Genomic DNA, 27,446 nt, shown 5'->3' with positions numbered 1-27,446 from the left:
TTTTCTTGTGTCATTACATGATTTCATTTTATATACTTTGTTAAATCAAACTGGCCTCCTTGCTGTTCCTTCACACATCACCCTCCATCTCTTTCCTTGATGCCTTTTCACTGTCTGTCCCCTATGCCTGGCAGATTCTTCTTCTTCACTTCCACCTTTTGGAAAGCCTGGTTTCCTTCAGGACTCAGCTTCAAAACAACCTTGGGTATGTTGTAGCTACTTTTCTCCCAGGTTATTTTGTATGTTTTGTTTGTGTTTTATATTTACTAATATTTGTATATGTTGTCTGAACCATTAAAATATCAGTTTGTAAAGGTAGAGATTGTTATGTTTTCGTCTTTGTGACCTCAGTGCCAGCCAATATGGCTCCTGGCACATAGTAGACATTTAAGAAAGTTAGCTGATCAAATTGAGCAAACACATTTTATTATTTATAATGATTCTATTATATCACACATATTATATGCATTGTGTTACATATATTATATAATATACATTGTTATATAACATTATTTTTTATATTTATTATATACAATAATTTATATATTTTTATTATTTATAAGATACTGCCCAAGCAGTGTGATTAGTAGAGCAGAAATTCAAGCTTAGATCCTTTGTTTCTTAAAGCAATGCTCATTCTATCACAAAATACTGTGTTTGTCTTCATTTAGTAAGGATTTTATCCCTCAAAAGGTGGAGAAGGAAATGAGAGAAACACTTAACAAGCACTGTCTTGTATCTCTTTTTATGTGTATTTATCTTTTCTCACCAACTGGATTCTAAACTTCTTAAAAGCAGAGACAATATCATTTGTTTCATTTCCTTATCCAAACTTCATATTCAAAATTCTTGTCATTCAAAACTACTTGTAAGTCACTCATTCTCTGTAGGAAACAATAGCCCATTTGACAAAATACAAAAACCCATTCCTAATAAAAACACTAGAATGCATAAGAATAAACAGAGTTTTCCTTAAAATGACAAGTAGCTTCTATCTAAAACTATCAGTAAGTATTATATATGATGAGAATAACCTTGAAGTATTCCTACTAAGATCAGGGGTGAAACAAGGTTGCCCATTATCACCACTATTATTCAACATTGTACTAGAAAAACTCTGCAAATGATATATGATGGTATAGTCACAGAATCTTAAAGAATCAACTAACAAACTACTTGAAACAATGAACAACTTTAGCAAAGTTATAGGATATAACATAAACCCACATAAATCATCAGAATTTCTATATGTTGCCAACAAAGCCCAGCAGCAAAGAAAAGAAAGAAAAATCCCATTTTAAAAAATGTAGACAATATAAAATATTTGGGGCTCTACTTGCCAAGAATTACATGACCAGTCAAAACACCTTTCACACAAATAGAATTAGATCTAAACAATTGGAAAATATCAATTGCTCATGGGTAGGCTGAGCTAATATAATTAAAAACAACAATTCTACCTTCATTGACTTTAGCCATCTAGTGTTTGATAAATATTCTAGCTTCTCAGATAATAATTCATTATTAGACCAAAATTTCTGGGAAAATTGGAAAATAGTATGGCAGAAAGTAAGCATTGGCCAACATTTAACTCCCTATACCATGAAAAGGTCGAAATGGGTTCATGATTTAGACATAATGGGTGGTGGTGTAAATAAACTATTAATCAAAGGATAGTCTACCTGTCAGCTCTGGGGAGAAGAACTAGAAAACATTATGAAATGCCACATGAATTATTCTGACTACATTAAATTAAAAAGGTTTTATACAAACAAAGCCAATGCTTTGGAAGGGAAGCAGAAAGCAGAGAAAAAAATTTATAGTAAGTGTTTTTAATAAAGGGCTCATTTCTAAAATATATAGAGAACTAACTCAAATTTGTAAGAATACAAATCTTCCATTGATAAATGGTCAAAGGATATGAACAGACAATTTTCAGGTGAAGAAATTAAAGCTATTTCTAGTCATATGAAAAAAATCTCTAAATCACTATTACTTAAAGACATACAAAATAAGAGATCTCTGAGGTACTACCTCATACCTCTCAGACTGGCTGAGATTACAGGAAAATATAATGATAAATGTTAGAGGAAATGTGGGAAAACTGGAGTGCTAATACATTGTGAGTGGACTTGTGCAATGATCCAACCATTCTGGAGAGCAATTTTTTTTAATCATTGGATTTTTTTAATGTTTGCCAATACAGGCATACATATTTATTCAATTATCTTGATGCACCAGAAAAATTAGATCAATTTTTTTAAATTTTTTTTGCTGAGGCTGGGGTTAAGTGACTTGCCCAGGGTCACACAGCTAGGAAGTGTTAAGTGTCTGAGGCCACATTTGAACTTGGGTCCTCCTGAATTCAAGGCTGGTGCTCTATCCACTGCACCACCTAGCTGCCCCAGAATAAGATCAAAAAGGAAAAATGATTAAGAAAATAAAATTCAAACAAACAACAACAAAAGAAGTGAGACTGTTATGTTGTAATCTACATTCAGTTCTCACAGGCCTCTCTCTGGGTGTAGATGGCTCTCTTCATCACTGAACAAGTGGAACTGGTTGAATCATCTTATTGTTGAAGAGAGCCATGTCCATCAGAATTGATCATTGTATACTCTTGTTGTTGCCATGTATAATGATCTCCTAGTTCTGCTCATTGCACTCAGCATCAGTTCATGTAAGTCTCTCCAAGCCTCTCTGAAATCATTTCTTATAAACCAGTAATATTCATATACCATAACTTATTCAGCCATTCTCCAATTGATAAGTATCCACACTCAGCTTCCAGTTTCTGGTGAGCAATTTAAAACTATGCCTAAAGGGCTATAAAGCTGTGCATACCCTTTGATCTAACAGTCTCACTACTGAATCTGAATCTCAAGGAGATGTAAAAAAGGAAAAAAGGACCCATATGCACAAAAATGTTTGTAGCACTGGAAACTGCATCAATTCCTGGAGCACATACCAAATTATGGTATATGAATATTATGGGATGTTATTATTCTATGAGAAATGTTGAGTAGGCTGATTTCAGAGAGGTCTGGAAAAACTTACATGAACTGCTGCTGAGTGAAGTGAGTACAAACAGAAAAACATACACAGTAACAGGATTATGTAATGATGGACTTAAACTTTTTTCAATAATGCTGTGATTCAAGGCAATTCCAATAGACTTGGGATGGAAATGCCCATCACAACCAGAAAGAGAAGTATGGAAGCTGAATGTGGAGCAAAGAATAATGTTTTTGCCTTTTTATTTCCTTTCTAAAATTTTTTTAATTCCCTTTTGGTCTTCTTTTTCTTGCACAACATGACAAATATGGAAATATGTTTTGGAAAAAAAAAGGAAACAATAGCCCACATGTCATGGTAGCTCATGTGCAGGTGCATTTGACACAGGAATGGACATCTAAAAGCCCCACTAGAGGCATAGCTGGCAGAATTTAGTGAGTTTGGGTCATTTTCCAAATTGCTTGGTTGTGTCAATTTACAGCTACACCAACAGTGCATTCATGAATCTAGTTTCCCACAGTCCCTCCAATAACCGTCATTATCTACTTTTGTGAACTTTGCCAATCTGATGGCTGTGAGACAGAACATTAGAATGTTTTTAATTTTAATTTCTCTCAGTATTAATAATAAAGTATTTTTTCATATAGTTATAACTCAGATTTATTTCCCTACCTCCTTTTCCATTTGTCCAATTCTGCTTTTTAAGAGGTTCTTTTCTTCAGTGAATTTTTGTATATCTTTTTCCATTTTTTGGTGCTTCCTTTACTGAGCTGTTGACTCTTTTATTCCATAATTCTCCTCCATAACTCTCATTTCCCAATTTTTCTCCTACTCCATCTATTTGATTTTTCAAATCCTTTTTGAGTTCTTCTAGTAGGATTTTTTTTGGCCTGAGACCAATTCATATTTCTCTTTAAGGCTTTATAAGCATTCTGAAATTGTTCTCTTCTGAGTTTGTGTTTTGATTTTCCTTGTTGCCATACCAGCTTTCTATGGTCAAGACTATTTAAACATTTTTTTCACTCATTTTCTAGTCTACTTCACAACTTTAAAAGTTGAGTTTTGCTCTTGGGCCACTGTCTCAAGCTTCTTCTGCCAGGGGCTGTGGGTCAAGGTCTGGTCACTGGTTTTCTGTGTCAGGATCTCTGGGGCCTAGAAGTTCTCCTGTTGTACTGGAGTCATTCAGCCTATATTAGTTGTGTGTTCTGGAGACTGTAGACCTGCCAGGCCTGACCACTAGCCTACTGTGCTGAAGCTAGAAGCTTTACAATTGGCCTGCTGAGCCTTTGGCCTGCCGAGCCAGATGTGGGGGCCCCAATTGATGCACTGTACTGGAAGTGGGGTGTCTCCTGATGGCTTACCCAGCCAATGCCTGCACTGGGCTGTGTTCCCTTTTCACCGGAGTAAGACAGACCTTTCCTATGGTTCCTTCTAAGTTATCTTGGGCTGGAAAATTATTTTATCCCATGATTTTTGTGGGTCTATTGCTCCAGAATTTGTTTTGAGATGTGATTTAAAGTTGTATCAAGAGAAACTGAGAGAGTTCATTCCTGCTATTTCTCTACCATTTTGGCTTCATTTCATGTCTATTTTCCTACATCCTATTTGCTTATATTTTTTCTTCTCTTTGCCCCACTTCACTTCCTTTTTTATTCTGAGTAATAATTTAAATAATTAAAATTAATGAGATTTGGCTCCACTTAGGTAGAAAAAATTAGCTAATACTGTGTTTTTCAAAATAAGCTGATTTTTGATTTTATAAGTTTCACATCAGAATTGTTGAAATGATAAATCCTGAAGATTTTACAAAAAAACATTACAATTAAGGCTTAACACTGTTTAAATAAAAAATACAATTTCATCAATACAGATGACACCTGTAAGCAACACAGACTAACCCCTCTGTGCTTTAGTACAATTTTAATAGTTACTCTGTTTCCCTTTCCCCCCATGTCCCAAACATTTACTGCATAGTAAGCAAATTCCTGGTAATGAACCTCTTTAAATCCCATAGCCCATAGCTAGGATCACTTCCGAATTATTTCCAAGTTAGTATGCCCTGTTATAACTCACAGTATAATAGCATAGCCTTCAAGAGCTGATGGTATCCCCATGCTATGATCTTCAAGAACCAAGGTTACTCTCATGCTATAAGACATCAGGGAAGAGAGAGAGACTTAAATAATATACTGACTAGAAGTATCCTCTTCCCATTTTCTCTCATAACACTTTGTACTTTTCCAGTGCATTCTAATTATATTCTAATTTATACTATTATATTTGTATGGATGCATGTTTTATCTTTACTACTAAATGGTAAGTTTCTTGAGAGCGGGGTCAAAGTCTTATTTATGTTTACCTTTCTCACAGGATCTAGTATACCTGTGGGCACTTAAAAAATATCTTCTGAATGGAAGAATAATAGGAAATGACATCAGAGGACACACTATTGCTTATTCAGCATAACGTTCTTAGCGAATGATATTTTGTGTCACTAGAGCTATTGGAAGTCATGAAATATAGTACTTTAAACATTCCTAATTAATTTAGTTAAATAATGCTTGAATTTATGTTTTTAGGCTGTATGGCTTCTCAGGAAAAAAATTTTCTACAATTCTATGGTTTAAATGAAAGACTAAATATCAACTCTAATATACTACTTTCATGTTAGATAAGACATACTGTTAGTTTATTTTGATATTATACTCTACCTTCTTCAACTAGAATTCAATTCATTTGTATTAATTCATATCATAAAACAAATACTTTTTGCAAATAAATGGCATTATATTTAATTCTAATGAATGAGCCTCACCAAAATTCAAAATGAACAAAATAAAAAATAATATTAATACATTTAAACATATTAGTAAATGAATTGACTGAAGTACAAGCAATAAAAGAAATGTAAAAAGAAACTATGAATAGCTTAAGAGATATTTCTAGATGGATATATGACATATTTAAATAAATTAAGAAAATTTGTCAGACTATAAAAATTACAATCTTAAATAAAATAAAAGGCAAAATAAGTAAGAACATGCCTAGAAGAGGGTGAGCAGAATGGTGAGGGGAATGAAGAACATTCCATACATTGATTACTGGAGAAAAGAAGAGGTGATTTGACAGCTATCTTCAATTAGCTGAAGAGCTGTCAAATGGAAGAAGAATTAGATATATTATGTTTACCTCAGAGAGGAGAATTGGAAATAACAGATAGAAGGCATAGACAAGAAGATTTAGGATCAAAACAAGGAAAAATTTTTAATAATTAGACTTGTTCCAAAGTGAAACAGGTTATCTCTGGAAAATGTTTATTTTCCTCGCTACTTTGAGCAAAAGCTGGGTGACCAATTCTTTAGGCTGTAGTAGTGGTGAGGCATAAGTTGAGGTTCCTTTTATCTTTTAAATACTGTGATTTTTTAAATTTTTTTTAAGAAATCTAATCATCTGTGTATTTTGAACAATTAATCCACTGGTGTACCAAATTTAATAATGAGATAGCAACAAGATAGTAATTCAATATGCTTAACTACTTATTTATTACATTGAAAGAAACTCACCAAAATGACTCCTAAGCTCCACAGATCACAAGATTCATCATAGCCATTATGATTTAAGAGTTCTGGAGCAGCATAATGAAGGGTAAAGCATGGCGTCTTAAGAGGCTGATTATCAGGTGGCTTTAAACGTGCAAATCCAAAATCAATTACCTTAATTTCCAAATTATCATTTTCATCAGTGAACAATAAATTCTGTAAGATAAAAACATGGAAGTTAGATTAATAATTCATATTCTGTAATAACAGTTTTCTTTATGTAATGTTTTCAATACTTTACATATTATTTAATCTGTTTTTCACAACAGCCCTATGAGGTTGGCACTACAGATATTATCACTCCTGTTTTATAGATGAGGAAACTGAATGTCATCATGGAATGAGTAAATTTCTATTTATTCCAAGGTCGACCTTCTTTCCACGGTATATTTTTCCTCCCCAGTAAAAAAGATACTTAAATATATGCTATTTATAGCTCTGATTTAGAGAAGTAGGATAATAAGATAGCTTAGTGGACATTGGATTAGGTGGATTCTACTTCTAGCTTCATGAAAAATACCAAACCTTCAACAATGGGCAAAGCACACATTTTTTCTATGCTCGTTTATCATCTGATAAAAAGAGATAATGCATATTCTAGGTCACTACTTTGAAAAAGTCTGAAAATTGTACAATATTCAATGCTTGCAGACCTCTCACCTTCACAAAGGGGTATATTAAGAATTTTACTTTTATTTTCATTCAAGTTATGCTTGTACTTTATAATTTTGCAACATTCATTTTGATTTTGTGTGTGGTTTTTGTTAACATTTACATTGCTGTATTCATCGTGTATACCTATTTTGGGTCTGCTTACTTCATTCTGCATTAGTTCATGTGAATATTTTCATATTTCTCTGTATTCATCACATTCACAATTTCTTACAGCACAATAATATTCCATTATATTCGTGTACCATAGTTCATTTAACCATTTCCCAATTGATGGACATCTACTTTGTTTCTAATCTTTTGCTGCAGTAAAGAGTAATACTGTAAATACTTTTAATATATGGGAACTTCCTTTCAATATATGAGGATTTCCTTTCACTGACTTTCTTGGGATCTAAGTCCCAAAATGGAATTTCTGGGTCAAAAATATATTTTTCTATAAGATTTCAGTTGTTTTATTTGCATAAGTCCAAAATGCTTGAACCAATTCACAGTCTCTCCAATAATGCCTCAATGTGACTTTACCTACAACGCCAACACTGACTTTTTTCATATTTTCTGATTTAAGGGTAAAAGGTGAAACCTCAAAAACAGCTGTTTTGATTTGCATTTTTCTTATTGGTAATGATTTGGAGCATTCTTTCATGCAGTTGTAAATACTTTGCAATTTTTTTTTCTTGAGGCAATAGGAGTTAGGTGATTTGCCCATTTTTCTAATGTTAGCCATTAGAAAAGCTAATAAAATTGATTCATCTGAGATAGAACGAGAATTTATATGGGGAAAAAATTAAGTTTTCTATTAGGATTTGGTATCCTAGACAGATAGATGTGTGTGTGTGTGTGTGTGTGTGTGTGTGTGTGTGTGTGTGTGTGTGTATGTTTTCTCTCTGTATAGGAACATTTTATTTGTATATGTACATATATATATTTCAATAATAATCAGTAGCTTCAGTAAGTGATTTCAATTCTTAATAATTAATCAAGGGATACAAATCAGTATTTCTCAAAAGAATTGTAAAGTATGAGGCATTTAGGTGATGCAGTGGATAGAGTACTAACCCTTAAGTCAGGAGGACCTGAATTCAAATCTGGCCTCAGACATTAAACACTTCCTAGCTGGATCTCTCTATTTTTTAATCAATATTAGGTGGTTTCAATTACTTTTGGTTTGTAATATAGTTTGGAGTCTAGAAGGTCTAGAAAATTCCCTCTCATTTCTATCTCTTTTCATCTTTTGTATTCCAAGGGAATAACATAATTAATTAACCAAACTCTATAACATATCCCTTTGGCAATTTGATTGACATAGCATTAAATGTGGAAATTAACTTTTGTAGTACTATCATTTTTATTACACTGACATGGCCCAAATATAAGAAATGAATAGTTTTCTACTAATTTAAATTTTTCTTAACTTCTTTAAGGAGCATTTTGTAATTGAATCAATTAAAGTGTTTTGGTAGACCGAAACTGATACTTTATGCATTTTGTAGTTATTTGGAATGGGTTATTGTTACTCTTGGATATTGATATTTATCATTATTACATTATTACACAGGAATGTAATTGATTTCTGAGGGCTTATTTTTTAGCCTGCAACTTTGGTGAAGCTATAAATCGTCGACTAGTTGTTTTACTGAATTTTGGGGATATTCCAAGTATATCATTGTGTCATCAGTAAACAGTTTTTAAAAAAAAAATGTATACAAGGGTTTCAATAAGCTCACATCCCTATATGGGAAAATGATATTTCTAACTTCTAAAAACTTATTAGATATACATAGACAGAGAAGATAGGTGTAAGTGGATGATTATCTAAAAAAATAATATTAAGGGAAAAGAAAAGAATGTATTTGGAGAAAGGAAAAGGGAGAGCAGAATGGGGTAAATTTTCTGACATAAAGGAGGCATGAAGAGATTTTACTGTGGAGAGTAAGATGGGGGATAAAGGTGTATGGGAGTGCATGAACCCTACTCTCATTAGAATTCGCTGAGAGAGGAAATAGAAAAGTAAAAAGAAAAGAGTATAAGAGAAGAAGGCAGAGTGATAGAAGGGAGGGTGAATTGGGTTAGGTAAAAGACAGAAGTAAAACTCTTGCTGACAGGGGGAGAGAGAGAGGAAGAGAAGGGGAGAGAGAAAGGAGGGAGGAAGGGAAGGAGAGAGAGAGAGAGAGAGAGAGAGAGAGAGAGAGAGAGAGAGAGAGAGAGAGAGAGAGAGAGAGAGAGAGAAGGAAAGAGAGAGAGAGAGAGAGGGAGGGAGAGAGAGAGAGAGAGAGAGAGAGAGAGAGAGAGAGAGAGAGAGAGAGAGAGAGAGAGAGAGAGACTAAATGGGGAAAACAGGGTGAAGGGAAATACACAATAAATATAACTGAAAAAAATTTCAGCAGGTTTGTCTGATAAGGACCTCATTTCTCAAATATACAGAAAACAGTCAAATTTATAAAAATAAGATTCATTCCTCAATTAATAAATGTTCAAAGGACATAAACAGATATGTTTTCAGACAAAATAATAAAAGCTATCAGTAGTCATATAAAAAAATGTTCTAAACCATTACTGATTAAAGAAATGTAGATTAAAATAGCTGAGTTATATCTGTCAAATTGGCTTAATATAACATAAAAGAAAAATGGCAAATATTGAAATTCATGTGGAAAAATTGAGACTCTATACAATTCCTTGTATTATTCTTTCTAGCTGCTTGCAATAATTTCTTTTTGATCTGGAGCTCTGGAATCTGACTATAACATTCTTCAGAGTTTTTAATATTGTGATGTCTATCAGGAGACAAGCAATGGATTCTTTCAATTTCTATTTTACCCTTTGACTCTAGAATATTAAAGCAGTTTTCTTTGATGATTTCTTGAAAGGTGACATCTAAATTTGTTTTTCTGATAAAGCTTTCAGGTAGTCTAATTTTAAAAATTATCTCTCCTAGATCTATTTTCCAGGTTAGTAGATTTTTCACTAAGAAATTTCACATTTTCTTCTATTTTTTTTCATTTTTTGATTTTATTTTATTGTTTCTTGATGTCTCATAAAGTCATTTGTTGGGATTGCTAGGTGGGAACTCAGGTTGTCTGGATAGTGGCGGGGTGAGAATTCAGGTTGGAAGGTTGCAGGGTGAGAACTCAGGTTGACTTGATAGAGGGAGCAAGCTCATTGGCTGGGGTGGTTCTTTCCAGAAGCCCTTGCATTGTCCCACGCCCATTCTCTGGGAGAATAAAAGAGAGGACACCTAGAGATAGAAGAAGACTGCATTGCATCAGACTTGACGGGGCTCTCTGCAGGAAGGGAAGTCACTTCTCTGGACAAGAGTTAACAGCAACTGCCTGGAGACAACGGTTCGTTACAGGAAGAAGAATCTGTCGGAGAGATTTGAGTAGAAGACACAGCAGATCTCTTCCCAGAGAGCGATCCAGCAGCTTCTGGAGACGACAGCTCGCTACAGTCCAGGCCCAATGTTGCCTTTTTTGTCTTCCCAGGGAATGGGCGTGGGGTGGTGCGGGGGCTTCTGGGAGGAGCCACTTCGGCCAATGGGCTTGCTCCTTCTATCAAGTCAACCTGAGTTCTCACCCTGCAACCGTCGAACCTGAATTCTCACCCCGCCACTATCCAGACAACCTGAGTTCCCACCTAGCAATCCCAACAGCTTCTGGATCCAGCAGCTTCTGGAGACGACAGCTCGCTACAGTCATTAGCTTCCATTCTCCCAATTCTAATTTTTAAGGAATTCTTTTCTAGTGAACTTCTTTACCTTCTTTCCCCCTTGATCAATTTTACTTAAAGAATTCTTTTCTTAAGTAAAATTTTGTATCTCTTTTTCCATCTGGCCAATTATGTTCTCAAAGCATTCTTTTCCTCACTGGAATTTGGATCTCTTTTACCACTTGGTCTATTTTGGTTTTTTAAAAGTGTTATTTTCTTTAGTTTTTTTTTTTTTTTTTTTTGTGTGTGTGTGCTTCCTTTACTAAACTATTGAATTTTAAAAATAATTGTATTGCATCTTATTTCTCTTCCCAACTTTCTTTTCTTTTTTTTTTTTTTTTACTTGACTTTTAAAATCCTTTTCAAGCTTTTCGATAGCCTGAGATCAATTAGTATTTTTCTTGACTTTGGATGGAACAGTTTTTACTTTGATGTCTTCTGAGTGTGTTTGAATCTTTCTTCTCACCATAGTAATTTGCTACAGTCGGAATTTTTTGTTGTTTGCTCATTTTCCTAGGCTATTTCTTTTTCTTTCTTTCTTTCTTTCTTTCTTTCTTTCTTTCTTTCTTTCTTTCTTTCTTTCTTTCTTTCTTTCTTTCTTTCTTTCTTTCTTTCTTTCTTCCTTCCTTCCTTCTCCTTTTCTTTATTCTTTCTTTTTTTTTTTAAACAATACTAAAGTGAGGCTCTGCTTTTGGAAAAGGGAATTAACTTTAAATTCCTGTGCTGCTAGTTTCATAGTTCCCTCTTCCCCCAACCTTATCCCCATCTTTTTCTTCCTGTTATGCCTCACTTTTAAGAAATAATAATTTCTACAAGTGATAGATAAGATATCCTCCACAGTAGGATTCTTCCTATGTACTTGACCCAGTTCATTACTGACCTTGGATTCATGTTCTTCCATTCTAGGTGTCAGTTGCTCCCAGGTATTCTGATTCTCTTTCTTCTGAAGAATGAGAAGTGGTTTAAGCACCAAATTCCTATAGCTAATATTTACTATAAGCTCCACATCTTGCTATATGGACTATCTCTGTTTTCTCATAAGACCAGTCATCAGTGATACCCCTTTTCATCAATGAGAAAAGGTTTTCACCTTTTTTTAAAAAAAGAATATTCATTAACATTTCTTTTAGTTCTAAGTTCTCTATGTAAAATATATTTACATATTAGTTTTGTTCTGAAAGAACAAGAAAAAAAAGCCATGAAAAAAATTTAAAAAGTGAAAAATAGTATGCTTTGTTCTTTATTCAGATTCCATCAGTTCTTTCTCTGGAGATGGATAGCATTTTTCATCCTGATTCTTCTGGAATTGTCTCAGATCATTATATTGCTGAATAATCAAGTTATTCATAGCTGACTGCCATGCAATATTGCTGTTATTGTATATTTTGTTCTCTTGGTTCTACTCATTTCACTCTGCATCAATTCTTGTCTTTCCAAGTTTTCTGAAATTATCCTGTTCATAATTTTATATAGAACAATGGTGTTCCATTATAATCATATGCTATAACTTTGTCCAGCCATTCCACAATTATTGGGCCTCCCCTCATTTTCCAATCTTTGACAACACAAAAAAGCTGCCATATATATTTTTTTACACATATATCCTTTCCTCTTTTGGGGGGAAATTTTTTTGGGGATATGCAATTAATAACGGTATTACTGAATAACTAAAGGTAGGAATTACTTTATAACCCTTTAAGTATACTTCCAAATTACTTGTCAGAATGGATGAATCAATCACAACTTTATCAACAATGCATTTGTGTTCTAATTTTCCCATATCCTTTTCAACATTTATAATTTTCCTCTTCTGTCATATTAATCAATCTCATAAGTATGAGGTGATAACTCAGAACTGTCCTAATTTGCATTTCTCTAATTAATAGTAATTTAGAGCATTTTTCCATATGATGATAGATAGCTCTGATTTCTTTGTCTGAAAACTGTTTATTCATACTTATCAATTTGGGAATGACTTGTATTTTTAAAAATTTGACTTCAGTTCTCTATATTGAGAAATGAGGCACTTACTAGAGACATTTGTTATAAAAATTGCTTCCCATCTTTCTGCTTTCTTTCTAATGTTAGCCTCATCAGTTTTATTTATACAAAATCTTTAAAATTTAATATAACCAAGTTATCCCACTTTATATCTTATAATGCTCTATTTTTCTTATTTGGTCATACATTCTTTCCTTTTCCATAGATCTGACAGATATAAACTATTTGTTGCTCTCACAATTTGATAACAGTATTGTGTGGAGTAAGATATGGTGAAGAACTTACAGATTACGCACATATTGATCAGAGACTGCTAGCTAATGTAAACCAGACCTATAGGCCCCAGCCACGTGAAGGCCTATGCTGCATTCCATTGTCCAAATATGGCATGAAGTGACTAAAAGTTGTAAATCACCTGTCGGCTGCCTTCCACTGACCAAAAAGGGGGAGTGCAGAATTGTATGACCAATCACAACCTATGGAGGTTCTTTGTCTGAAATGTATAAAAGTTGTGAACATCTTCAAGGGAGTGGCTCTCTCAAGCTGTGAATCTAGCTCACAGACCAGGATGGGGTCCGCTTCTAGAGATTCTAATAAATAATTCTGCTTTTCTATGAGTGATCTCTGAGTAGTCCTTTTTTGATAGGATTTTCTATCCCTCACAGTATCACCTTTTATGTCTAACCCATTTTGACCTTTTCTTAGTATATGGTGTAGGATATTGACCTATACTTAGATTTTCTCCTTTTTAATCTCTCCCTTTGTCTCTTTACTCAATCTCATATGGACCTTCTTCCCAAGAGACTATAGGAGTTTATTTTCTCTGTTAGGCTTTGACTTAAATAGGGTACATCATATCCCCTCTATCTTCTTCCTCTTTTGCTCCTTTTTACACACCCTTTCATGCTGCAATATTGTCCCCCCCCCAAAAAAAAATATTCACTTATAGGCAGGGTGCTATAAAATTTCATTCATGTATTGCCCAGCCTGCTTCTCTACTACTGCTTCTATTTGACTACTATTTCCATCTTTATCTACTTATGTATATTTAGAAAGTAGTCTCTAATTTCTAAATAATATTTCTGTTATTATTTTGTTAACATTGTAGCTGTTGTCCTCCATTGCTTTAATTGTTGTTTGGAGGGTTTAAAAAGCAAAAAATCTCTTCAGTTTTTCTCCCTAAAAATATTTTTGAATGCCTCTTTGTTACTGAATGTTCTTTTTTTTATTCATAGTTATGCTCACATTTTAGAATAGGCCACTTTGGGCTGCATCTTGAACTCTACAGATCATCAGAACACATTTCCTTTGGTTACCTGCAGGGTGTAAAATAGTTCTGGATTATTCAAATTTCCTTTCTTTTATATCTGAAGGCCTTTCTCTTGGTTGCTTATAATTTTTTTTTTTCTCAATGGAAATTGTTGCAACATGGCTATCAAGACATTTCTGCTGCTTTTAGTAGAACATGGATCTCTAAAGGCATTGAAGGATAGGGGAGCTGGAACATGGAGTTGAGTTCCATTATAAAACCTGGGTCAGCTTGTTGTCAAGAATGTGAGAAGTTGGGCAGAGATATTAATTGGTCCTTAGGGGATGAGGAATAGTGACTTTGTCTGTCAGTTCACTGACTTTTTAACCTTGTTTTGAATTTTTAGTGTTTCAGAGAGAGCTAAAAATATCTGTATTTCTGCTTCATAATTCCTACTTTGGAATTAAAATCCAAATATAGTTTCTAATTAGCTCTTTTTTATCTGGACTTGAGACTTTGTGGTCATTCAGAATTCAAAGTACAGAAATTTCTTTCACTAACATATATCTGCAACTTTTTTTTTTTTTAAAGTAAAACCAGGATCTAGTTTTGTATGTTTTATATTTGTTATATACTCTCAGTTCCTAGAGGGTAGGAGATCATATTTTATATGACTTTATTCTATAAAGTACCTGGCATAACACCTTGCAAATAAATAGCAGACATATTAAAAATGCTATGGCCTTAAGTTATAAATTTTGAAAATAAAAGATTAAAAAACTGTATTAAAATTAAAACTTTTAAACATTTAAAAAATTTTAAGTCTTTATAAAACAATACAAATTTCAAACTAGATACTACAAATTGTGCTACCAGAGTATATTACACTGGAGTGGATAAATAGAATGTTTTCAATACATGGTATCAGTTTATAATGAAGTATCTATGTATACTAAATATCATAAAAAGCAACATTTCATGGACTCTTCATCTCTTATGCAATGGGGATTAATTTTAATCCCATAAATTCTTTTTCCTGAAACCTCTTTTGGATTCATTCCTTATTCTACATACCATTAAATACATAATCTAATACTTCATAATATCACATCACATTTGGATAGGTGCAACAATCTTCCTGTTTTTCCTATCCATCTTCCAGAAAGACTAATCTTCCTAAAACACTATCTCCTAGATATTACTTCCCTGTTCAAATCTCTATGGTAAATAAATCATGGTGCTTTCAGTTGTGCTCCTCTATCTTCACTTTCCTCATTTCTTTAAATTCTAATTATGTATCCCTTTTGAATGCTTTTTATCTTTTGTTGATTCTTTAGTTTTTCTTTAAGAATTTTTGTTTTGTTTAAAACTTAACAGTGATTAACTTATCTATTTTTAAGAGTAAATTCAAAAGCCATATCAAGACATCTAGAACCCTCCAAACTTACATTTTATTCTTCATTCAGGTTAATCTTTTCTTTGTTCTCAGGCTACAGAACAATTAATTCCAAACAGTATCTTTGGTTATGCTCCTTCAATCCGAAGATCAGATCTTTGTAAAATTCTAATTCTTCCTTAAACTTTTCCAATAATTCGAATCAATATTGTTCATTTCCTTTCCTGACTGTCCAAACTATTATCTTTTTTTATTTAATTATAGTTTTTATTTACCATATATATACATGGGTAATTTTACAGCATTGACAATTGCCAAAACTTTTGTTCCAATTTTTCTCCTCCTTCCCCTCCCCTCAGATGGCAGGTTGACCAATACATGTTAAATATGTTAAAGCCATACTATTATCTTAAAAAACAAAACAAATCTCAAACATCTGATACTTACTTAACAAAAAAAAGCTTCTTGAGGGTAGAAACCATTTCATTTTTGTCTTTGTATTCTTAGTACCTAGCAAAGTATGTTGCGTATAGAACTAGTTAATGAATACTTATACATTTTTTGTTATTTGTCTACTGTCTTGGCTTTGTTTCCCCAACAATATTGTAAGAGATGGTTGAATCGTTGGTCATTTTCTTTTAGTACTAAGAGCATGGGAGAGATATCTAGGTATGTATGCTCTGTTCTATGCCCCTTTATCAGCAATCTCTTCATCACAGCAGTTTTCATCTTTTTATAGATGACTTTTTAGATGTCAGCCTTTAATTAGCTCTTAAAATTCAGTCTAGCCTCACTAACTGCCTATTAGACATATTTAATTGGATATCCTTTAAGAAACTGAAATTGTACTTTTCTAAAACAAATCTCATTATTTTACTCCACCCTCCTACAATTTTCCTATCTTTCTGACTTCTTTATTTCTAATGAAGAAACCCACCATCCTCCCGGTTACCTAATTTTTATAACCTTGAAGTTTCCCTTGACTCTTTACTCTCCTTTCTAAAATATATATAATCAAGTGATAAACCTTAAAGATTCTATCTTCCTAATATATCTTAAATTCATTTATATTCTCTCTTGCCTCTAAGATAAAATATAAACTTCTCTGTTTGTATTTTAAAGTCCTTTACAATTTGGCTTCAACCTACCAGGCTTATTGCACACTACCCTAATCTACTAACACTACATTTTAGTCAAAAAAGACTTTTTCCTGTTTCCCATTTAAGATATCCATCTTCTCTTTCTGTTGGTCTATTTGCACAAACTAATTTCCATTACTAAAATGCATTCTCTGTGTTTATCTATTTCCCTTCAAAGTCATATAAAACACTATTACCCCGGGAAGCCTATCTTTCCCCCCCCCCCCAGTACATTTATTTATTTTTAACACACATTACTTTATGAATCATATTGGGAGAGAAAAATCAGAGCAAAAGGGAAAAAACCATGGGAAAGATAAAAAAAAAAAAAAAAAGAAGTGAACAAAGCAGGTACTGATTTACTCTCCTTAGTTCTTTTTCTGGATGCAGATGGCATTTTTCTGTCCAAAGTCTAATTGGGATTGCTTTGGATCACTCAACCACTTAGAAGAACCAAGCCTTTCATAGCTGATCATTGCATATTCTTACAGCTATTATGTATTCCTGATTCTGGTTATTTTACTCAGCATCAGTTCATATAAATCTTTCCAGGCCTTTCTAAAATAAGTTTGTTCATCATTTTTAATAGAACATTATCTTCAGCTTGTTCAGACATTCCTCAATTGATGGACATCTAATTTTCTAATTCTTTGCTACCATAGAAAGAGCTGCTACAAACATTTTTTTTTACATGTGGGTCCCTTTCCCTTTTTTATGATCTTTTGAGATACAGGCCCAGTAGTAACACTGCTGGATCAGAGGGTATGCAGAGTTTGATAGCTCTTTGGACACAGCTCCAAATTGCTCTCCACAATATTAGATCAGTTCACGACTCCACCAACCATGCATTAATGTCTCAGTTTTTCCACATCCCCTCCAACATTTTTCATTCTCTTTTCCTGTCATCTTAGCCCATCTGAGATGTGAAGGTGGTGTGTCAGAGCTGTTTTAATTTGCATTTCTCTAATCAATAATGGTTTAGAGCAAAAAATTACAATTCTGCCTAAATTAGTCTAATAGTATAACATTCAAAAGAGAGACTTGAACTTGACATTATTTTTCTGGGAGTCTTGTGAATAGAGATGATAATAACTCAACCAATTGGAAGTGATGAAAGCATAAAATCATCACAAAGTGAGAGAAAATGGAAGAAGGAAAAGGGTAGAACCTTGGGACATAGAACTGGATTAATATCACAAGAACTAAGAGAAGAGAGAGTATTCAGGAAATAAAAGTAAAATTCAACTGTCATTAAGAAGGATAAAGACTGAAAAAGGCTATAAAATTTGGCAATTAAAAAATCACTAATAACTTTCAAGAGAGCAGATTCAATTGGATGATGAGGTCAGAAGTCAGAGAACTAATGACAAAGAATGGAGACAATTTTTAAAAGGAGATTGACATTGAAAAGCAGAAAATATACAGGATGAAAGTTAGTTGGCATTGTAGAGTCTAGTAAATATATATATTTTTAAAGGATGGGGAGACTTGATTATTTTTTGAGATCTACCAAGAAAGAAAGCAGTGCACAAGAAGCTTACAATTAAAAAGAGCTTAGTTGTCATTAAATTTAATTGTTAAAGATTTCATCCTAAAATCAGGAGCAATAATAAAGAAATAAAAGAAAAGCTAAAACTATTCATTTCAACATTTTTAGTATATTAGATTTTATAATATTCAAAAATATAACTATGTGATCTCAAATTTCCTATGATTACATGCCCAACCAAAATTAAGAATTTAATCATTTACTAGAAGCTGAAAAAGTAATAATAAGGATTCTTTAAGCACTAAAAAAATACATTGAAGTCATGTCTAAAAGATGCGGATATGGGAAGAGAATAGACTAATGATCTTTTATTACAATAGAAATGTAAAGATATTACAAATATCTTAGAGAAGGACCCAAAGTTTTTCTGTATTGTGATTGAACTATGATGCTCTTAAAACCACTGCTCAAAAAGCAGATGGTATAAAGGGCCAAGTACAGTGCTCAGCACATAGTAGGAACTTAATGAATGTTAATGTGTTTGATTGATTAAAAGGCATGTGGCTATTGTTTTTACTTTTAGTGACTCTAATATCATTCTATTCTGTTCTGAAAATCTACACACCAAAGTGGAGACCCCTTCCTAATTTTTATTTCCTCTTTTTCCAAAATACAAAGCGTAGAAATTAAATAGATTTTTAGAAGAAGATATTGGGTTTGGGGATGTATACAATCAGAGGTAATGGGGAATAAGCATTATCATTTCTACGTTTTTTATCTTAAGTATAAAACAAACATTGGCATCAATAACTAATTTTGAAATTTAAATGAGTAAATGATAATTTTTTAAATATGTAGAATCTTATTAAAATACTTAGTGATATCATAGAGTAGCAATGATTTTACCTATATAGGAAACTAGCAATTAATGCCACATAATTTATCACTGAAAGAAGTATAAATTTCTGATCTTAATGATTAACTATGGAATCAAAGTAGTGAGAAACACTTTAGTTTCAGAAGAATATTCTAATATTTAAAACACAAAATGAAAGATATTTCAAAAGAAGCTAATAAAGCATAGTTTTTTATAACTTCAAAACTTAATTTAATTACAAATTATTGAAAATTTGCCTAAGAATGTATTAAATAGGCTAACAATAGAGATAAATTAAAATATAAAAAAATCTTTTAAGTGTTAGATAAAAAGTATAATAATTTTCATTTATTATATATGACCAGAAGTCACATTTAGGACATACATATGTGAGATAGTCACTGAAGAATTTAATATGTGAAAATATGTGGTTCTATATAGATTTAAAATGATACTTAACACTTTTCAATTAAAAAATTATGCTTGTTCTTTATCTATCAGGAAAACATTTAAGTGGTGTGCTTTCACATTTAAAAATAGACTCTAATCTTTAACACAGAACAACATATTTTCAGTGGGAGGCAAGTAGGAGAGTGAGAACTGCAATGCACAGAGGCTGCTTTAAGAATTGAAGATATATGGAAGACACCCTTTTAGGCATTACCTTTAATATTAATATAAGTATATGAGCTGTTACAGCCACTGAAAGCTAAATCTTAAATATGCTTATCAGATGTATTTGTGTGATCCAAAGATGCCTGTATTAAAAAACCAAGTTATTTAAATTAAAGCCATGAATTCTGTTTCTAGAGAAATATCTGCTATGGCCTTTCTCACGTGGAAATAAGCTTCAAATAAATTATTATTTAAATGCTACTTAAGGTACAATATAATCATCAAACATTAAAAATAACTATGTTTTAAAAGAGAGAGAACAAACGATTTTGTGCTAAACTAATGGGAATTCATTAGTATAAAATTATCAGTTATATAATAACAGGAATAATAGGTTCATTCAAAAACAGTAAAATTACTGTTTTTCTCATTAGTTTTCTAAAGAAGGCTTTAAAGTTCACAATTTGCCGTTTTAAAAAGATCTATTTGAAAGACTAATCCATTAGAAATGAGAAATCCACAAAATGCTGCTACACTTGTAGAAGTGATTGCATAGTTAATATAAATCATACTACCATAGCATTTAAAAACATGGATATAACACAGTTAAATAAACTAAGAAAATTAGATTAAGATATTAGCAATGCACCTCTTTACATTTCTATTCACAGAGAAACAACTAAATTAGAAAGGTAAAAAAATATGCTTTCTAAATATATCATTAAAAATCCCCTAATACAGTATGTATGACAATATTTCCTGAATTTTGTTGCAAAATTTCCGTTGCTAATTTTAGTTCACAACTGTGACATAAAGTATTTATTCCATAAAAGGATCTCTCACACTTACAAGTATAACTTCAAGATGATCAAATGGCAAAAAAAAAAAAAAATTAGTTTCTTTGAGATTAAAATAGAAAGGAAAAAAGAAATCTAAGAAGCATGCTTTTAAGTTTTTTTTTCTATTTAAGAAGATACCCTAGAAGTAGAAAGGACAAATCATTGAATAAGTAATAATGATGCTATGTAAGATCATACTATTCTATACCTCAGGCTTCAGATCTCTATGTACCACGCCCACATCATGCATGTGGCTTACAGCTGAAACAAGCTTCCGCATGATATAACTGGCTTCGGACTCACTGAAGTGTTTCTTTTTCTTAATTCGTTCAAAGAGTTCTCCTCCTTTCAGAAGTTCCATCACCAGAAATGTGTGAAGCTAGAAAACAAATACAATTGTGTGTGGAATCCTTAATACCAGTAAGTCTGTTGTTAAAGTTAGGTTAAATCTTGGTAACATTTTAGATAATTTATTAGGAGCATTATCAATTGTGTTTTACACTTTGATGAGTCAAAGGTTTAGTCAGTGAAGGCTTATTTTCTGCTGATACAGTTCATAATCCCTTCAAATGTTCCCATTTTGTACTCAGTCCATGATTTTCCATCATTTATTCATATAAAGTTTACCCAAGCTGCTGGAGAACTTCTCAGGCATACTATGCAACACTTGGCCTGTCTATCTATTGTCTCTCATTTTCACTGAATAACTAGGGTGTGTGAAATGTTTAAGTTTTTTTATTTAATTTTTAATTTTTTTGGTTCAGATCTATGACTTCACTGGTATAGGAAACTTATGGGAAGGAAACTCTATCAATACAGATCAACTGTTTTGCAACTTAAAATCTTATTAAAGAGTAGTCAATATCACCGAGATATTAAAATGATTGTTCCAGGATAACACAGACAGTGTTTGTGAGAAGTGAGACTCCAACTCTGCTCTTCTTGACTATTAAGGCTCCCTCTCCATAGATTCAGTCAAATGCCTTAACTTATATGTATTTCAAAATATATAATCTCCTCGTTGAAGTAACATATCCAAAGTAATAAAGGGAAAAAGAGGAAAATTATGGTTACTTATAATTTCATTTCATGATAGTGGAAAAATCTAAAATACCATAGTAAAATATTTGCTTATCTTTTCCTTTTATATTTTCCTGGGGATTCCATGAAAGTCATTGGTATTATATAAGAGGAAAAAAATGGTGAAATTTAAGCTTGAGGACATGGACTTAAAATCTAGTTTTGCTACTTACTACCTGTTGAGCCAGAATTTGTGGCTGAACCACATGTCTCAGTCCATTTTTCATCTGTAAAACAAAGAATTGTACTAAATGCTCTCTGAGGTTTCTTCTGATTCTAAAGCCATAATCCTAGATGGTCTGGGTTTTTAACTTTGAAACTTTGGAGAAATTTTAGAGAGCCCAGGAATTTATTTGGGAAGAAAAAATTCCATTTTTATTTCTACTACTTTTTGAAATTTTTCATTTTCTTCATTTATGAATGTAAGGAAACAAAACATTTTTAGAAGGAATCTCTGGGAGTCAATGATATTAAAAAGATTAGATACTCCTTCTTTATGGAAGTACTACTTCAACCCTCTCAATATAATTTCTTTTGACTAAGAAACAAAAATAATATCCCTTTGGTCTGGTCTGTCTGCTCTGAAAAATTAAAGAAGATCACAACAATTACCTTAATTCCCCTGCCTAACTGAGAATATGATACAACCATTTAATGTCAGATTTAACTTCAAAAGATAAAAAAAAAGTTATTCTATCATAGAAGGTATTGGAAAACCACAGTTTTAAAATTAAATCTTAAAAAACCTTCAAGTTTAGAAAAAAAGGCCAGATTAAAAATTCAGATTATAAACCTTAAACATAGCTCCATTGTTATCTTCTTCAATAATTCAAGGATCTGTGATTTCATCTGAGTTAGATAAATCCTTGGTCATCACAGATAATCATCCTATCACAACTTGGAAGTTAGCTTTCAACAGTTGCTGTGGCAAAAATTTTTTTTATCAATTTTAGCCAACTTAATGATGAGCATTTCTCAACTTAACGAAACTAGTTCTAAAATGATGAAGAGAAGATGTGTTGGTAAGTCATCTTCCAAACCATTCTATCCTGTAAGGCTTTCCAGACTTTCCACTACTAGATAGATACCCTCTGAGATGCCCAAGGTCACCTCCATTTCATGATGATATATATGACATTGGTGGAAATTCACTGACATCTAACATTATTTGAATATACTATGTTTCTTTTTTGTTTAGTAAAAAAAATACAATGAATAATCTGTTAAATGCATTTCAACATATAATGAGGAAATTTTAAAAGTGAATTGTTAACTCTCTAAGAGAGTGACTCTTAGGCTATCAAAGACCAAACTAATTTGAAATAATTTTTCATGATGAATTAATAGAATCTTCATATGGGAAGAATATCAAATCTATATAATAAAATACGGGATTATATCACATAAGAAGCAATTTGTTCTGATGGCTCCTCTGTACAAAAAAGTAATAAATAGCACAAAACTAGTAGAAACAGATTAACTCTTGACTCTATAAATACATACTAGGCATTAGGAATCTGGTACCTGAGATCTGCTGCCAACCAGCTAGTCAAGGGTCAATCCCCAGTGATGCCACCTGCTTGGAGATTAATCTAAGATTTTTCAATGCACAGTAGCTTCAAAATTATAGCTGGCAAGTCTTACCTCTGACTTTTAGGTTGGAAATAGGTTTCACATGCCCCTTGGCATCTCGGGTGGTGATATGGGGAAAGGAAGATACAGTGCCCCTCATAATTCAGCACATTAACAACATCTGAAAGTGGGAATAAGTGGGCGGAAGGGAGGAAGGAAAGGAAAAGCCAGTAATAGGAACTGGTACAGAAGGAAAGTCTGACTCTGACACTGGGAGTGTGTTTTCAGAGCTATAAGTCCCAAGTGCCTTCAATTAAGCAAATTCTCTGATGCTTGACAAGAACAAAAGGACACTGCATCCAAGTGCATAAATGGTTGCAGACCCAATGGTCTGGGACTCCCCAATACTATTTTCTCCATCAGGTTAGCTGTATTTCAGTGCAATTTCTCTTTTTATCGTCAGGTTGCTCATATCAATCTGCTTCTTGACCTCACTATAATTCCATTATACTAGTCAGTTATTATGGGAGATTTCAGCCAATCAGGGTATATCACACTAGAGCTGTCCTATCATGGTTCAAACATACTGAGAGAATTCTGGGAGAAAAGGAAAAAAAGAGGCTAGCACTTGATCTCTGGTTTAATCTGGTTTTACTGTATAGAATAAGGTAAATAAGGACAAGTTCACACTTTTTGGAGTCTCCTTTACTTTTTGCCTAAAGAAGCTAGGATGTGAGGCTTCAAGACCTCCACTGGAAAGAAGGGACTGCTGAGTAACTATCTATCCAGTTCTGGGGAAGGAAGGCCTCCTAGGAATTAGGTTATAGCTATCATTTTAATCATTTAAAAAATGTAGCTAGCAGCAGTGATAGCATTGCCTAAATGCCACCAACATTTAACCTTTGTACCACTATCAATACTTCCTTCCTTTAATTGAGCAATTTGATTTCTTTCAATAAATATTTATGAAGGGTTACTACTATATGAGTTAGGTATGTACTAGGCAATACGAAAACAAAGATGAAATGTTTATTAAAGGTTTTCTTTCATTTTATGTGCAATTTCACATAATTACATACCTAGTTTGGATAGGTATATGAATCTGATATAAAGATGTTGAGGAGGGGAATAGGTGTTGCTCCAATGGGATGTGGAATTTCTTTCCTACCATGATTTGTAATATCTCTCAAAATGGCATTAAAGTCATAAAAAGACTGCCAAATGAGCTACCTGTTTTCATTTTTGCCAACAGGTATTCTTTCAAATTAAAAATAAATCACCATCAGGGTATACTATTTGAATATTAATTGCTATTAGTATTTGAAGTAACCGATTTTTTGTTGAAGTTACTTCCTTAGAACTATAGGAACACACCAAAAAAAAAGGAGAAATATGGACAAAATACAAAATAAATGTTTATAGACAACTTAGATATTTGATCAAGGAAATATACTTCTCAACATTTTGAGGATTAAAGAGAGGGATACTGGAAAAATAAAGGATAGATACCCCCTATATTCACTGATTTTTGGAGAATTTGGTTTTTTTGGAGAGTCTCTTAAAAGAACATAAAAGAGAAAATTAATATGTAGTTTAATATTAGTATATGCTTCTATTATGATAAATGGTATATGTTTATATCAAACCATCCTATCAGTTAATGGTAGGCAAAGAAATGATAATGTTCATGTTTAGTAGTGAAATACCTGATCATGATAAACTTCATACAACTTCACTATATTGGGGTGTCCTTCACAGAGTTTCAAAGCTGTTATTTCTTTCTGAGTGTTGGCTTCCATTCTGTAAAATGAAGCAGCCATGTTGTACCAATCTATTCAAGCATATTTTGAATTCAATACTACTCTAAATCTAATTTTGTTTTATTTAATGTGTACCAAGAACTTAATATCAGTTTCAGGGCAGAAAAGCAAAATTTCTGTGAAAGCAATTTGTACAGTTCATTTGGACATGTAATCCATTTATTTCAGAAAAAAATCAAGGTCAGTTTCCCAAAAGCCAGTCAAATGAAAACACTCCCTAATTCTTATAATTTGGTAACTGTATTACATAATATAATCAGAGAAGTCAAAATAATCATTTATCAAAAAAAATTTCTATGCTAGTTCTAATAATAACCCTTGATAAGCTAATATCTTTTTTATTTTGGAAATGTTTTATTAATGATTTCAAAAATATTGTCATGTTTCAATGTCTCATTCACACTGTGCTCTCTAAAAAAACCCTCCCTTAAGTAAAGCAAAACAAATCAATATACTCTGGCAATGTTAGACTAATTTCTAGGGAAAAGTAACTATACATTCAATAGCATCTAAAAAGCCCAGGTAAATCTGATTATTAGTAACACCAAATAAAACTATCCCAGTTAAATATTGGTGTCAGAAGCATAGAACCTTTTTTTATTATTAAAAATGCATTATAAGGATGCATGCTGTCTTTGAATAAATTTTATTATTATACAGCACAATAACAAATTTAAATTATTATTTTGAAACAGCATAATGGGAAGAGCACTAGAGAAGGAAATAAAAGAAATGTGTTAAAATTATGCATCATCCACTTATGAGTAATTATATGACCTTGATTAAGCTGCTTAATTTTTCAGTTTCCCTCATCTGTAAAATTAGAATAAAATACATGTACAAGCTGGTTCTCACAGGGTTATTGTGAAAAATAAAATAATGTATATTAAATTGTGATGTAAAGTACTAAATAAAGAACCAAAGGACTGACCCTCTGAGTACAATCCTAAAAATGTTTAGATCCATGATTTTTTTTAAAACAACTTCATTTATAAAATTAATTAAATGGCATGGGGTACAAAAGCACAATTTTTTTTTTCAAAAACATTCATACCTTTTACTTATTATTTTGACTGCATATTCTTGGTTGCTTTTTCTGTGCAAGCATTTTCGACAAATTGAAAAACTTCCTTCTCCCAATGGCTTGTCTTTAAGATCTAGGTCATAGTGCTGATAGAAAGGAGAGTCCTGGAAATAAATCAACAACATATAACTTAAATGACATTAATATATAACTGAAAGTAAAATAATCTTAGAATGCTGATTAATATTTGATATTCACTAAAAATAAAGTTCTAAAATATGTTTTATTTTTATCTTTCATCCTTGTTAAAATTCATTTAAATTATGTAATCCTATTAAATTGCTTTTAAAAGCTTATACCAGCCTTCAATTTTCTGGAACTAAAGGTACAAATATCACATCTTCTCACATTAGAACTTCAATATATCAAAGCTCTTCAAATATTACTCAAAAGTATTCATATAAAAATTCACTCAAATCATAAATACATTATTTTGCATTAAAAAAAATCTATATACCTTCATCATTGCACTCCTAGCAACATTTGTCACTCCTGGACGTTCAATTTCCATGTGAAACTGAAGAGGATCTATGACAGCTGCATTGCGTTTAAATAAGATAGAAGGAGCAACAAAAGAATATCCCTGAGGGTGGAGAGAAGTTAAAAAAAAAAAAAAGAAAAAAAAAAGATAAAGGTCTGGATCTTATAGACTGATTATAGGTTAATTCTAGGACTCTAGAATTTTTGAACAAAGAGAAAATAACAATTAAAAGATGGATAGCTATTATTTTATTTAAGGTTTAAGAAACATTTTTATTAAAAATCAAGAGGTAGGTAGTAGCTTTCTAGAAGAAAAATATACCATCTTCTGGTATAGTTAAAATTAATTTAAAATCAAGAAATTTTTAAAAATGCTTTTCCTTTTCAAATTAAAAAAAAAAGAGATTCCTAACTTCAATTCTTTTTTTCATTAGTGACAAACACACACATTTCAAAGTGGCTAGATTCCAAAGAAATATATAGTTAGGATCTTAAAAACAAGCTGGGTTGATATTAGAACAAGTGCTACTTTAAATTGGGTAAGTGGATTTAACCAAAAAAGTTAACAATTTATGAGCACTTGATCCCATTACTGGATTAATTTAGCCCAGTTAAATTTAAAATTAAAGTTTCATTCAATTTACAAACATAACATAGTACACCAATGCAATGATATATCAATATTACAATTATGCTTAATCTCAGATAATTCAAGCAAATAATATATTTACTTGTATTTATAATCCATGATTTAAAGAAATAAAACCTATTAGTCAGAATATACTAAAGTCCTTTTAAAATTGCAAAATCT

At 32.2% G+C, this 27,446-nt stretch overlaps 1 protein-coding gene across 3 annotated transcripts in view; it reads right to left on the bottom strand.

Annotated features, from left to right (window-relative positions):
* The window catches only part of RPS6KA5 (ribosomal protein S6 kinase A5), a 203,126-nt gene that overhangs the window by 18,520 nt on the left and 157,160 nt on the right, over positions 1-27,446 (bottom strand). For all 3 annotated transcript variants that reach the window (XM_074289727.1, XM_074289728.1, XM_074289730.1), the window contains 5 exons: positions 26,613-26,738; positions 26,126-26,259; positions 24,958-25,051; positions 20,808-20,978; positions 6,579-6,770 (listed from right to left, as the gene is read on the bottom strand). In XM_074289727.1, coding sequence (XP_074145828.1) covers positions 6,579-6,770; positions 20,808-20,978; positions 24,958-25,051; positions 26,126-26,259; positions 26,613-26,738 — 717 coding nt within the window. The remainder of the gene's footprint in view (positions 1-6,578; positions 6,771-20,807; positions 20,979-24,957; positions 25,052-26,125; positions 26,260-26,612; positions 26,739-27,446) is intronic.

The sequence above is a fragment of the Sminthopsis crassicaudata genome, chromosome 2 (assembly GCF_048593235.1).
Source record: "Sminthopsis crassicaudata isolate SCR6 chromosome 2, ASM4859323v1, whole genome shotgun sequence".
NCBI lineage: Eukaryota > Metazoa > Chordata > Mammalia > Dasyuromorphia > Dasyuridae > Sminthopsis > Sminthopsis crassicaudata.
The sequence above is the reverse complement of the archived record's forward strand: the minus strand, read 5'-3'. Positions and strand labels throughout refer to the sequence as shown.